This window comes from Notolabrus celidotus, chromosome 4 (assembly GCF_009762535.1).
Source record: "Notolabrus celidotus isolate fNotCel1 chromosome 4, fNotCel1.pri, whole genome shotgun sequence".
Taxonomy (NCBI): Eukaryota; Metazoa; Chordata; class Actinopteri; order Labriformes; family Labridae; genus Notolabrus; species Notolabrus celidotus.
Genome location: NC_048275.1, coordinates 2879950 through 2893035, shown reverse-complemented (window position 1 = coordinate 2893035; position 13086 = coordinate 2879950). Strand labels below are relative to the sequence as shown.

Sequence of the window (13086 nt, the reverse complement as noted above, 5' to 3'; positions counted from 1 at the left end):
CTAAAATATCTAAAAGTAGTATGGGAGGTCGAGCCTTCATTTATCAGGCCCCTCTCCTTTAGAATCATCTACCAGTCAGGGTCCGGGAGGCAGACACCCTCTCTACTTTTAAGAGTAGGCTTCAAACTTTCCTTTTTGATAAAGCTTATGGTTAGAGCTGGATCAGGCTTGGACAAGCTCTTAGTTATGCTGCTATAGGCTCTGACTGCTATAGGCTCAGACTGCTGTAGGCTCAGACTGCTACAGGCCTAGACTGCTACAGGCCTAGACTGCTACAGGCTTAGACTGCTACTGGCCTAGACTGCTACTGGCTTGGACTGCTATAGGCTCAGACTGCTATAGGCTTAGACTGCTACAGGCCTGGACTGCTACTGGCTTAGACTGCTATAGGCTCAGACTACTATAGGCTTAGACTGCTGTAGGCTCAACTGCTATTGGCTTAGACTGCTACTGGCTTAGACTGCTACTGGCTTAGACTGCTACAGGCGTAGACTGCTACTGGCTTAGACTGCTACAGGCGTAGACTGCTACTGGCTTAGACTGCTATCGGCTCAGACTGCTATAGGCTTAGACTGCTACAGGCTTAGACTGCTATAGGCTCAGACTACTATAGGCTTAGACTGCTGTAGGCTCATCCGCTATTGGCTTAGACTGCTACTGGCTTAGACTGCTACAGGCTTAGACTGCTACAGGCTTAGACTGCTACAGGTGTAGACTGCTACTGGCTTAGACTGCTACAGGCGTAGACTGCTATAGGCTCAGAGTTCTATAAGCTTAGACTGCCGGGGAACTGGCATACTGGGATCCTGTCTTTCCCTCTCTCTCCTCTCTCTGCCTGTCTCTTCCTTTAACTCTTCCTGTCCCATTAAAGTTACTAACCATAGACCTTTCTGGAGTCCCTGAGCTCCCTTGTCTCGTAGGTTCCTCTGGATCTCTGCTGCTGTGGACGTGCCAGACTCCAGCTGCTACAACTACTACTATCCGTCTCCCCACTATCATCTCTCTCTCTCTCTTCATCTCCCTCTATCCCTCTCTCCAACACGGTCTCAGCAGATGTGTGTCTAACATGAGTCTGGTCCTGCTGGAGGTTTCTGCCTGTTAAAGGAAGTTTGTCCTTGCCACTGTAACTTGCTAAATGCTGCAAAGTGCTCTGCTCATGGTGGATTCAGATGAGATCAGACTGAGTCCTGTCTGGAAGATGGGACTGGATGTCAGTTGAACTCAGGTGTAGAGTAACAACACTGAATGGTCACATAGTTAATCTGTAATAGGTCAAGAAGTTTGTGTAAACACAGGAAAGATAAATGAGAACTTAAGGCAACTCAAACCTAAACCGTGGTCAGGACAACTCACCACGTGACACACAAACATCCAGTATTCAACCATACATCACATGCCTAGGTCAACAAACAATCCATCTTAGTTGTTAGTCTTGTATTTTAATGGATACATCATTAATATTGAGGATTGATTAAAGCAAACTGAGTAATAATACTGAATAAACTCAGCTCCAGTGAAGCTGTTTGGGTTGCATTCACGTCTTGCTCCATTTAACGCCGATCACAGCAGAACCAAAACAAACTTTCCCACCCTCTCCTGTGTTCCCTCTCCCTGTGACTGCAGAGACTTCAAGTCTGCTCTCGGCTGCTTTCGGCTCCGCTCATCATCAGGCTGCTCTCCACTCCTGCTGCTCAGGGCGCTGAACCTTTGCACCAACTCTTGTCCACACTGGAATTGTTTCTCGGAAAAATCTGTGCAACCTGGTAAAGAGATTTTCTCTGATGACCCTGTGAGCGCGTGAGATCATAACTCAGAGAGCTAATGTTGCTGTTTTGGTTGTAGAGTCATCAAGTGAACTTATCCTTGAAGTGTACAGCATTTTTTTAAATCAATGCCATTAATTCATTTGCATATCTTCTTGTTATCTTTGCTTAATGTCATATTTCTTTTAGAGCTCTTGATGTTCTGTCTGAAGTGTCAATGCACTCTCATACTTTTTACTTATGCGTCACACATCTTATAACTGCTGAACACATTTCTATTTGCAGAACAATAACCCTCTGGTGTTTTCTGAATTATCTTAAAAACAAATCTTTTTATTTGTGTTTGAGAGAAATTCTGGGAGAAACAGAAACTGCAGTGTAACATTTTGTAGGTTATCAGACCTTATTTCATTCCCACATGAAGGCAGGGTGTACTACAGTGATTTTGCTTGTTCGATCAATAGTACATCTCTTAAACACGAAGGACAGGTCCTCTAGTGCAGAGCATCTTTCTGAAGCCTATACTTGTGAAATGTAAGTAAAACTTATAGTGTTAAAAATCAGCAAGGTCGGATTTGAATCCAAAGTTATCCAGTGGAGTAAGAACCCAGTTGATGTCATCTTTATTTCTTCATTCTATTTCTGCCAAAGAAATTCATTTTTACTTCCATTCTTTTCCATTGTAATCCATTCTATTCTATTGCATTAGATTATATTCAATTACATTCTATTCTATTCCATTGTTTTCTATTCCATTGTATTCCATTCCATTATATTCCATTACATTCTATTCTATTACATTGTTTCCTATTCCATTCTATTCCATTCTATTCCATTCTATTCCATTCTATTCCATTCTATTCCATTCTATTGTATTCCATTAGATTATATTTCATTCCATTCTATTCTGGTCTATTCCATTGTTTTCTATTCCATTAGATTCTATTATATTCCATTGTTCTCCTATTCCATTCCATTCCATTGTTTTCTATTCTATTCTATTCTATTCCATTGTTATTCATTCCATTGTTCTCCTATTCCATTCCATTGTTTTCTATTCTATTCTATTCTATTCCATTGTTATTCATTCCATTCTTTTCTATTCCATTCCATTGTTTTCTATTCTATTCTATTCCATTGTTATTCATTCCATTGTTTTCTATTCCATTGTATTCCATTACATTCTATTCCATTACATTGTTTTCTATTCCATTCTATTCCATTGTAATCCATTCTATTGTATTCCATTATATTATATTTCATTCCATTCTATTCCATTGTTTTCTATTCCATTGTAATCCATTCCATTCTTTTCTATTCCATTCCATTCTTTTCTTTTCTATTATTTTCCATTGTTATTCATTCCATTGTTATTCATTCCATTGTTTTCTATTCCATTCTATTTCATTCTATTATATTCTAATATATTCTATTCCATTCCATTCTATTCTATTCCATTGTAAACAATTTAATTCTGTTCTATTCCATTCCATTCAATTGTATTCCTCTTCATTCCTTCCATTCCATTCTATTCAATTCCTCCCATTCTACTCCATTCTATTCAATTCTATTCCATTATTTTCTATTGCATTCTATTCCATTAAAATACATTCAATTCTCTTCCATTACATTCCATTCTTTTCCATTACATTCCATTGTATTGTATTCCTGATCTCTACAAAGTCACTTAAACCAGAAGAGGTAGAGATAACAGCAACAATGTTCAAAGCAGAGACATGTGACTCATTTATGTTTAAAGGTGAGTCAACGTCAAAGTGAATTGTTGTGAACGATACCTTCATTTCAATGTTCCCTTTATCTCCTCCTTATCTCACTCTAGCTGATAACACAGTACTTACATTTTCACATGATTGTCGTCTCTTCTTTGTCTGATTGTGCCCCGTGTCGATCTTCTCTGCCAGCTCCATCTTCCGCTTGTTCCTCTTGTAAGCAGATAGACTGAACTCTGTGTGGGGAAACAAACACATATTCTTTGGTTGTTTTTTCAGCTCTGTGTTCTTTTTGATCGTTAGCTCTGTGTGCTCTTAAAGCTTCAGAAAATAATCTGAGAGGATATATTTCTGAATCATAACAACAGAACTCACTGGTGGCCATTTTCTCTGACGGGCACGGTGGGATCCCATGGCTGACCGCCCAATCATGTGCTCCTCGCCCCACTAGAAAGCTGACAAAAGGTTAAAAAAAATAGATATTAATTAAAGTGGACAAAAATGAGAATAAAACCACATGAATTAAAAATGATGATAATCACCAGGGTGGTATTCTGCCAGCTGAGAGCTTCCCTTTCTGTGCTTCATTCAGTAGACGGTTTGCAACTAAGACTGGATTCTTAATGCCTGGAGGAGAAGTCAGGCTTATGAACAACATTATATTATAACAGTGCGAACAAATCAATTAGCACACCAAATACACACTCACTACTTTCAAACAGATGCAATTTGTGTAACTGAATATAGGAAGTCAAATCAAAGGAAGAGAGGAGAAATGATTGAACTAACCGTGAGTCCTTCTCTGCATGCCAAGTTTCATTATAAAGGTAGAAGTGGATTGGTTCCTTAATATCTGTGCTAACTTCTGTGTGTCATTATTCTATTCCATTCTACTCCATTCCATTCATTTATATTCCTCTTCATTCTGTTCCATTCCATTCCTCCCATTCCATTCCATTCTATTCCACTCAACTTCCTTCCATTCTATTCTACTCCATTCCATTCTACCCCATTCTATTCCACTCTATTATATTCCACTCCATTCTATTCCACTCCATTATATTCTATTCCACTCAACTTCATTCCATTCTATTCTTCTCCATTCCATTGTACCCCATTCTATTCTATTCCACTCCATTCAATTCCACTCCATTCAATTCTATTCCACTCAACTTCATTACATTCCATTCTACTCCATTCTATTCCACTCCATTCTATTCCACTCCATTCTACCACATTCTATTCCACTCCATTCTATTCCACTCCATTCTGTTCCACTCCATTCCATTCTATTCTATTCCACTAAACTTCATTCCATTCCATTCTACTCTATTCCATTCTATTCCACTCCATTCTATTCCATTCTATTCCACTCCACTCTATTCCATTCTATTCCACTCCACTCTATTCCATTCTATTCCACTCCATTCTATTCCACTCCATTCTATTCCACTCTATTCTACTACATTCTATTCCACTCTATTCCACTCCACTCCACTCTATTCCATTCTATTCCACTCCATTCTATTCCACTCTATTCTACTACATTCTATTCCACTCTATTCCACTCCACTCCACTCTATTCCATTCTATTCCACTCCATTCTATTCCACTCTATTCTACTACATTCTATTCTATTCCATTCTATTCCACTCCACTCTATTCCATTCTATTCCACTCCACTCTATTCCATTCTATTCCACTCCATTCTATTCCATTCTATTCCATTCTATTCCACTCCATTCTATTCCACTCCATTCTACTACATTCTATTCCACTCAATTCTATTCCACTCCATTCTGTTCCACTCCATTCCATTCTATTCTATTCCACTAAACTTCATTCCATTCCATTCTACTACATTCTATTTCACTCCACTCTATTCCATTCTATTCCACTCCATTCCACTCCATTCCACTCCATTCCACTCCATTCCACTCCATTCCATTCCACTCCACTCCATTCTATTCTACTCCATTCTATTCCATTCATTTCATTCCACTCCATGACATTCTATTTAATTGTATTTCTCTTAATTCTATTCTACTCCACTCCATTCTATTCTTAACGGTTTATTGAGGAGCCAATTATAACAGATATTTCACAGATTCCACGGTTTATGTTCAGCTTACTTCTTGGAGCGAGTTTGCAAAAAGCAGCTTGTTCAAGACTAAAAAAAACCCACACTAAGTCGTGTTTAAGGAAACAGCCCATATGTGGAGGAGCTGAGCCACAGACTGCTCCAGGCTGATTTAACCCTTGATTACTACACATTTAGACATGCCAAAGTAATATTCAAAGACTTTAGGGTACAGATATATTCATCTGTAGTCATCTAGCGGTGGAATTGTTGTCTTGATGTCTGTAGTGTTTGAGCATAACAACAATATTTCATTCTGACTGTGCGAGGCTGTTCGCTCCATTGTTAGTGAATCAGGTGTTTTCTGTAATGAGGCTAATTTGCATAAAGAAGAGCCTGCTTTGCTCCAAATGAATGCATAATGGATCATTTAAATGTATGCAAACAACATGGCGCACGTACTCTCTTTGCTTGGTAGTGCAGTTTGTGAAGCATTTAACCCTTTATGCATGCTTTGGGAATTAGATTATGTGTTTTCGGCTCATTTGCACAAGTTTAGTTTCTGCAAAGGCAGCAAAACCTCCAATCTAAATTAGAAAAACGATTGAAAATATTACTGTACTGCAAAGAGAAAGAAAGGTTTTCAGGTATGCCTTTTATCTCAGATCCAACAGCCATACATCATGTGGCTGACTGTTACACGATGCAGCCATGTTAATAAAAACAATCTGTTGTCTTTTGGACTAAATATAGTCTCACCCCTCGGCTGCAAAATACAGTCTTTTGTAAAACTCAAGGAGAGTACGATGACGTGTCAGTACGTATGAACAACACTGCTTGGTTAATCTCCAGGAAAAGTGTAGGTGGTCTCCTGTTAGGAGGATTTATGATGCCAGATACCTGCTCTGAGACGGCACAGAGGAATTCAGTAAAACACGTGACGGACGTAGACTTGGCTCAACACTTCCTGACGTTACATAAATATCATCACGTGTGTTGTGACTCACCACTTATAGCTCCTACAGCGCCGTAATGCAGCGTCTTCCCATCCATGATACTCGCGTCACATTCAATTTCTCCGGACAGATTAAGGTTGGAGCCCATGCCGGCGTTTGTAAAAGGAGAGTCCTGAGAACCGTTACAAACAAGCAGAGTCTGGAGTCAAACTTTGTTTGTAATCAGATGTGTTGTCAAAGCTTATATCTGAAGGCAGAGATGGGGTTGTTGTAGTTTCACTCGAACAGAGAGGTCATTTGAAAACAAGACAAGAGTCTAAATGTGCTGTAAATCTTTTTTGTAGGCTCCTGCTGAATGTTGCTGATTAATCTAAGACTAATAGACTAATCAAATATCTGCAGAATAAGATAGAAAGCAAGATAATGATGCATTTTTTTAAAGCTTCATGAACTAAGAAGTGCAGCTTGTAAACACTTCTCTGTAACAGGATGACGACCAGAACCACATCCTGTTGTTGTCACTTACATTGCGTTATCTTCAGGGGAAATATTCTTTGCGCTTGCTTCAAAAATACTGTCCAACTAAAGCTTTGTTTGACTTCCATAGTATCTAATCATGGTGCTTTATATTGGCTTTCAAGCCTCATTCAGTTTGTTCATGTAAGTGTGCATGTGGACCCAAGCTCCTGTATCATGTGTATTTCTTTGAGTTTGCTGTGAGAAGATCTGCATGAATACTCAAACCAGCTTTGCTTTTGTCATATTAGACATGTGCTTAAAAGTATTATAAAAGTAAGAGATATATATAATTTATATAAGCTTCAATAAGACATTTTATTTGTTATTTTGTCTTCTTTCTTACTAGTTCAGAATCAGAATCAGAAATACTTTATTCATCCCAGGGGGGGGATTCAGTCATCCAAGTGCTCTTATAGACAATATGTAAGAATATAATATTAATAAAAAGAAGGAATAAAATAAATGCACATATGTTTAAGCTGTTTTTGGAAACACATATAAGTCCAATCAGGGCTTGAAGTTATTTTTCTCTGCATCCTGTATGATTTAAATGTGCTGTGGATCAAGGTAGACTCAACAGAACCAAACCTGGATCCTTATCAACCAACCTCGAGTTCAACCAGTGCAGCAGCGACGGCCTCCACAGCGAGTGCCCCGGCTTTGAGTCTGTCCACAGCCTGGAGAGAGAGAGAACACATAGACGGCATTATAAGGTGCACTGCAATGTCTGCACTTATTTAAATCAGGGTAATAAGTGTGCAGTATTATTATTATTAAATTCTCCATATCTGTGTTTGTGTGAAAGAGGACACAGAGCATGCTAAGGAGAAGTAAAGAAGATGTATGAATAATCGCTGGCGTGAAACTCAAAGAGTGAAACATCCTGCTGATCCCATCAAACACCATTCCTACAGTAAAGCATGACCACGGCAGCACTGAGAGCCTGTTCTTCAGCTGTAAGGATGTAAGGAACGTGTCAGAATAAAAGGAACAACGAATGAAACTTAATACAAGGACATTCCCAAGAAGAACCTGCTGCAGAGAGCCAAAGAACAAAGACTTCCCCGCCAACAGCAAAATGATCTTAATACAGCCAAAGGAAAACTGGAAGGACTTCAGACCAAGAACAACAAAGTGCTCGAGTCCTTCTGCCAAAACACAGATTGGAACCCTGCGGGAAATATGTGCAATGACAGCTGTTCACAGATGCTCCCCGACCAACCTGAGAACACGGAGAACATTATCATTTCTTTCTTAACGCAGCTGATGTGGATTACTTGTTAAAACATTACATGCCTGGTGCGGTGGTTTGAAAATGAAATAATAGTCTGTAGACTCTCTGACGACAAACACAGTGGTAGGAAGCGTTAAGCTGCTTGGTTTGATGTCAAACTAATCTGGAATCATGAGTATATAAGTAGACCACCTAAAAAACGTTTGATTCATTTAACAGAATTTTGAGATATTAAAGGTGACATATCACGCTTTTTTCATCAACATATATTGGTCTAAGAGGTCCCCAAAACATGTCTTTAAAGTTTATGCTCAAAAAAACACTTTGAAATCTGATTTTGGTCTGCCTGAAAAACCCTCTTCTTCAGTCCTCCTCAGAACAGTCTGTTCTCCCTCTGACCACGCCCCCTCAGGAAGTGGGTGTGGCCTCGGCTCTCCAGCACGTTGATCTAATGTTTACATGTTGGCTGAATATACACGGCTGCTCACAGACCCGCGTTACTTCAACCCTCTGAATCTGATCCAGAATCTGATCCTGACGGAGAGGCGCCTGCAGCAGGACCTTTCTGAACCATTGGTCACAGATTTAGTGTTTCTTGTTGTTTTATTTGTCAGTATGTCAACGTGTGTCTTGGTACACAGCTACGAACATGTAGCTATGTGGCTATGCTAACTAGCGCTAGCACTTATCCATGATAAATAAAAATCATCCACTAGATCTTCAAATCTGCAGACGTGGGGAGTAAAACCGACCTCTGCCAGAAAGGCAGCGGGACCTTTCTGAAGGATTGGTCACAGATTTAGTGTTTCTTGTTGTTTTATTTGTCAGTATGTCGACGTGTGTCTTGGTACACAGCTACAGCTACGACATGTAGCTATGTAGCTATGTAGCTATTTTAACTAGCGCTAGCACTTATCCATGATAAATAAAAATTATCCACTAGATCTTCAAATCTGCAGACGTGGGGAGTCAAAGCGACCTTTGTGTTTATTAAGACAGCCTACAACTAGCATGCCTCCCTCCTAAGCTCCTTGTTAGCACACATGTGTGCAGGGAATGAAAAACGGAGGAGGGGTTGAGTTGTATTTTATACAGTCTGTGGGCTGAACAAGCTCCGAGCTCTGACTGCGTGACAGACCGGATATTGTTGTTACGTAACAAAAACACTGAAGTCTGAAACGGCTGGTTTCAGCACACATTTACAGAAAGGTGGAGAAATCAGAACAGGGGCAGAATGGATTCTTTTCATTCTCGGGGGGTTTGTAGACAGGGACACAGATTTCAGGTAGAGAACCATTAAAAAGTCCATTTTGCATGATATGTCACCTTTCAGAAGCGTTAAGCTGCCTGATTTGATGTCAAACTAATCTGGAATCATGAGTATAAAAGTAGACCACCTAAAAAACGTTTGATTCATTTAACAGAATTTGAGATATTAAGAATTTATCAATACAAAGAAATTCTGCATTTTTACAAAAAACAACAACAACATTCAAATATAATGCAGCTCCACCATTCTTGGAGTCTTCAAGAAGAACCTGGAAATGTCACTTTAGTTGATAATCTGTAATAACGTTTTTATATTTTGCTTATTTTCACTTAAAAATCACTTCCACTGGATATTTCTATCATGTTCCTGGTGGTGATGAGAATGAGGATAATATTTGCCATGTATAAGATTGTTATAAGGGTATGTGAGTAATCCCAATGCACTGATCCTAGTGCTTTCCCTCTGCAAAATCATCTATATTTTTGTCTTTCTTTTGTCGATGGCCTTCAGCACATTTATGAAGTGAGAGGCCGTAGTCATGGACCCCCAGCAGACTTTACCTGAGGAGTTTCAGATGCTGCCGTCAGGGAGAAGGTTCAGTCTTCAGGTGCAGCACTAACAGATATAAACTGTCTTTTATTCTGTCGGCTGCTTGTTTCTTGAATAATCTGTAACCCTTGTGATCTATGTGTGGACAATGTGTGGATCTTGTGCGGTGTTGTGTGTGGTGTATTGTTTTGAATTGTGTAGACTACTGTCTGCAAAGTGAATTGCCCCTAAGGGACTATAAAGTTATACTCTACTCTCTCCTCTATGGCCTTATTACTTCTTTTTATGTGACAATATATTTTGTTTCTGTATTATTTTTATTATTATTTCAAAATTTAAATTTTCTTCTATTTTCAGTGTTTTCTTCTGTGTGTTACCTGCTTTGAAAAACAATAAAAAGTGAATTATAAAAAATATTTTTGAAGTATTTTTTAAATATTTTATTCAGAAAGTATTTCACAGATTAAAAACTTTAAATTAGTGGTTTTTTAAAGTTTGGGTCGGGATATCCTGGAGGGTTACAAAATATCTTCCAAGAGCAAAAACAAAAAAATAAACAAGCATATTATATTCATAATTATAAAAATACAAAGAAAAATAGTGGTTAAATTTGGTTTTTTTTACACCTTTTATTAGAGAGGGGGGGACAGTGGATAGAGCTGGAAACAGGGAGAGAGAGAGTGAGAGAATGACATGAGGGAAAGGGGCCACAGGCTGGAATCAAACTCAGGCCGACCGCTTGGTGGTTGAATTTAAAGTAAAACCATGCAAATAAATACATTGATCTGTTTTCTACTTTTCTTTGTTGCCACAAAACCTCTGAAGTGTCTAACCAGATTAATAACAGTATCAGTTGTAGCAGGTTCATTAACAGCAACATGTGCACACAGGTAGTCTAATTTTCTACCATGCAAGTTAAATAAAGTGTATTTGGCCTTTTATGTTCAGTTTTTTCTGAATGTGGATTTGCCTGTCAGTGTATTCCCACAGCAGTGAGGATCTTTAAACCACCTCGAGGGACAGCAGGGCTCACAGGCTGAAGCTTAACAGCTTGTGCACTTACCCTCTGGCAGGCTCTCTTGCACACATGCTTGTACTCCTTGGCCTTGGATTCAGAATGATAACCTGCTCCTGAAAGCACCCAGGGAAGATGTTAGTATAGTGTGTATAATAATTTAATATAAACTATAATAACTCATGACAAGGTGCAGCTTTATACAGTGTGTCCACTCACCTGCGTGCACCAAAACAAATCCACCAGCCAGTGTCTGTTTATGATTCTTGCAGGATTCTTGTTTTTTGGACCACGAGTTGAGGGGAGAGGAGGGTTGCTGCTCTTCAGCAGGATTCTTTAGACTTTCCATCACCCCAACATTACTCGACAAGCCGATCATGGCTTATTAGACAGCGGTAAAGACATCATGTTCATGGGACGCCTGTGAAGGAAGAAATACAAACAGAACCTGAGTTTATTGAACGTGTAAATGCTGTAAGGGTTGTGTTGTAACACACTGAGGTTTTGCTTGCTTATTTACAGAGTCAGAGGCATCTTTTAAATCTCTTGTTAAAAAGGATTTTTACAGACTTGCTTTTATGTGATTTCACCTTTTTAATATGACTTGTTTATGTCTATTTATTTGCACAATTAAAAGAAAATACATACAAAAAAATAGCAAAGATAAATAATATGATGCGCAGGAAGAGGCAGAAAACTCAGAGCTTATTTGAAGCATCCACCCAAATAGTGATCTAATATCAAAATGAATTAAAAAAATACTAAAATAAAATACTTAATTAATTTGATTTAATTTATATATTATTCATTTATTAATTTAACGCTTTAATCTATGTATTAATTACAATGACCTCCTATGATCTCCTTAATCTGTCTAAATAATTTTCCTTTTTATCTATTTATTTTTATCTAATTGCTCCACACCCTTTTAACTGATTTTAATTTCAATTTATTTTATTTTAAAACCTTTTTATTGTCTTTTTAATTATTTTTTTTAGTCTACTGTTGCATCCCTTTATTCTTCTTTAATGCATTTATTATTGTAAACCCATTGCATTGATTTTTTTCTTTGCATTGTTCTTATTTTCTACATTTCTTTATGCTTGTTAAAGGACAATTTGTCATCCTCCTGAGTTTCTGCAAAGCTTTGTCTGTCAAAACATTTGTTTTTAAATCTGCTATATAAATACAAGTTAATATTGTTAATTTAATAAATACAAAAAATGAATTTTTGCAAATACCATATGTTAAAAGGTTATATAAAGCAACATTTAATGGTTTAATTGTTCAAAACATAAAGGCCAAACTGTGCATATTAAATCACAATGAAATGACGTTACATGTATTTACGTATTAACTTACATTAAAAGGTTGAATCAGCCTTGTAGATATCTAAAAAGCTCCATTAGGCAACAGGAGATGTTTGTAAAGTGTCTGATTGATCATAAGAAAGAGGAATAAAACAATAAACACAAATTATCAAAGTGTTTTCTTCGTTAGCATGTAAGCTAACAGCGAGCTAACACAAACAAAACAGCTCCACCTTCACTTCCGGTCCTCTTCTACCAGCGACAGGACTTCCCTTTAACCGAGATGTTCCCTGACATGAGTTTATCACACACTGGAGCTGCAGCTGGACTCATAAAGCCCTCTGAAATCAACTTTGACGCCTCACTTTCACTCCTCTCACTCCTCTGAGGGGAATGACGGCTAGCAGACAAAAAGTACTTCCTGGTTCAGATACACGTTGCTAAGGAAGTGCGCTCACTGCGAGCTTTTCAAAATAAAAGTCGGTTATAAAAAAAAACAAAAAAAAAACAGCATTTTTACCGCTTTCCTTCAATTTATCACTCAGTTTGTTTTCTTTTTATGTTAAAATACTGTGTTTTAGCTGTTTTACTTTTTTTTATTTGCCACTGCTTTCCTATCTTAGCTTATTTAAACTCACTTTTTGTGCAATTTTAATGTCA

The 13086-nt window shown here is 38.1% G+C and overlaps 1 protein-coding gene across 2 annotated transcripts in view; it reads right to left on the bottom strand.

Moving 5' to 3' along the window:
- Nucleotides 1-12866, bottom strand: part of tasp1 (taspase, threonine aspartase, 1) — a 45919-nt gene extending 33053 nt beyond the window's left edge. The window contains exons 1-9 of one of the 2 annotated variants that reach the window (XM_034682046.1): nt 12660-12857; nt 12479-12550; nt 11336-11537; nt 11165-11232; nt 7657-7725; nt 6581-6701; nt 4036-4120; nt 3869-3948; nt 3623-3729 (exon numbers count right to left, since the gene is read on the bottom strand). In XM_034682046.1, the coding sequence (XP_034537937.1) occupies nt 3623-3729; nt 3869-3948; nt 4036-4120; nt 6581-6701; nt 7657-7725; nt 11165-11232; nt 11336-11495 (690 nt within the window). In that variant the 5' untranslated portion in view covers nt 11496-11537; nt 12479-12550; nt 12660-12857. Of the gene's footprint in view, nt 1-3622; nt 3730-3868; nt 3949-4035; nt 4121-6580; nt 6702-7656; nt 7726-11164; nt 11233-11335; nt 11538-12478; nt 12551-12659 lie in introns of both variants that reach the window. The other variant, XM_034682044.1, reaches the window with a different exon arrangement.
- Nucleotides 12867-13086: the final 220 nt, after the last annotated feature.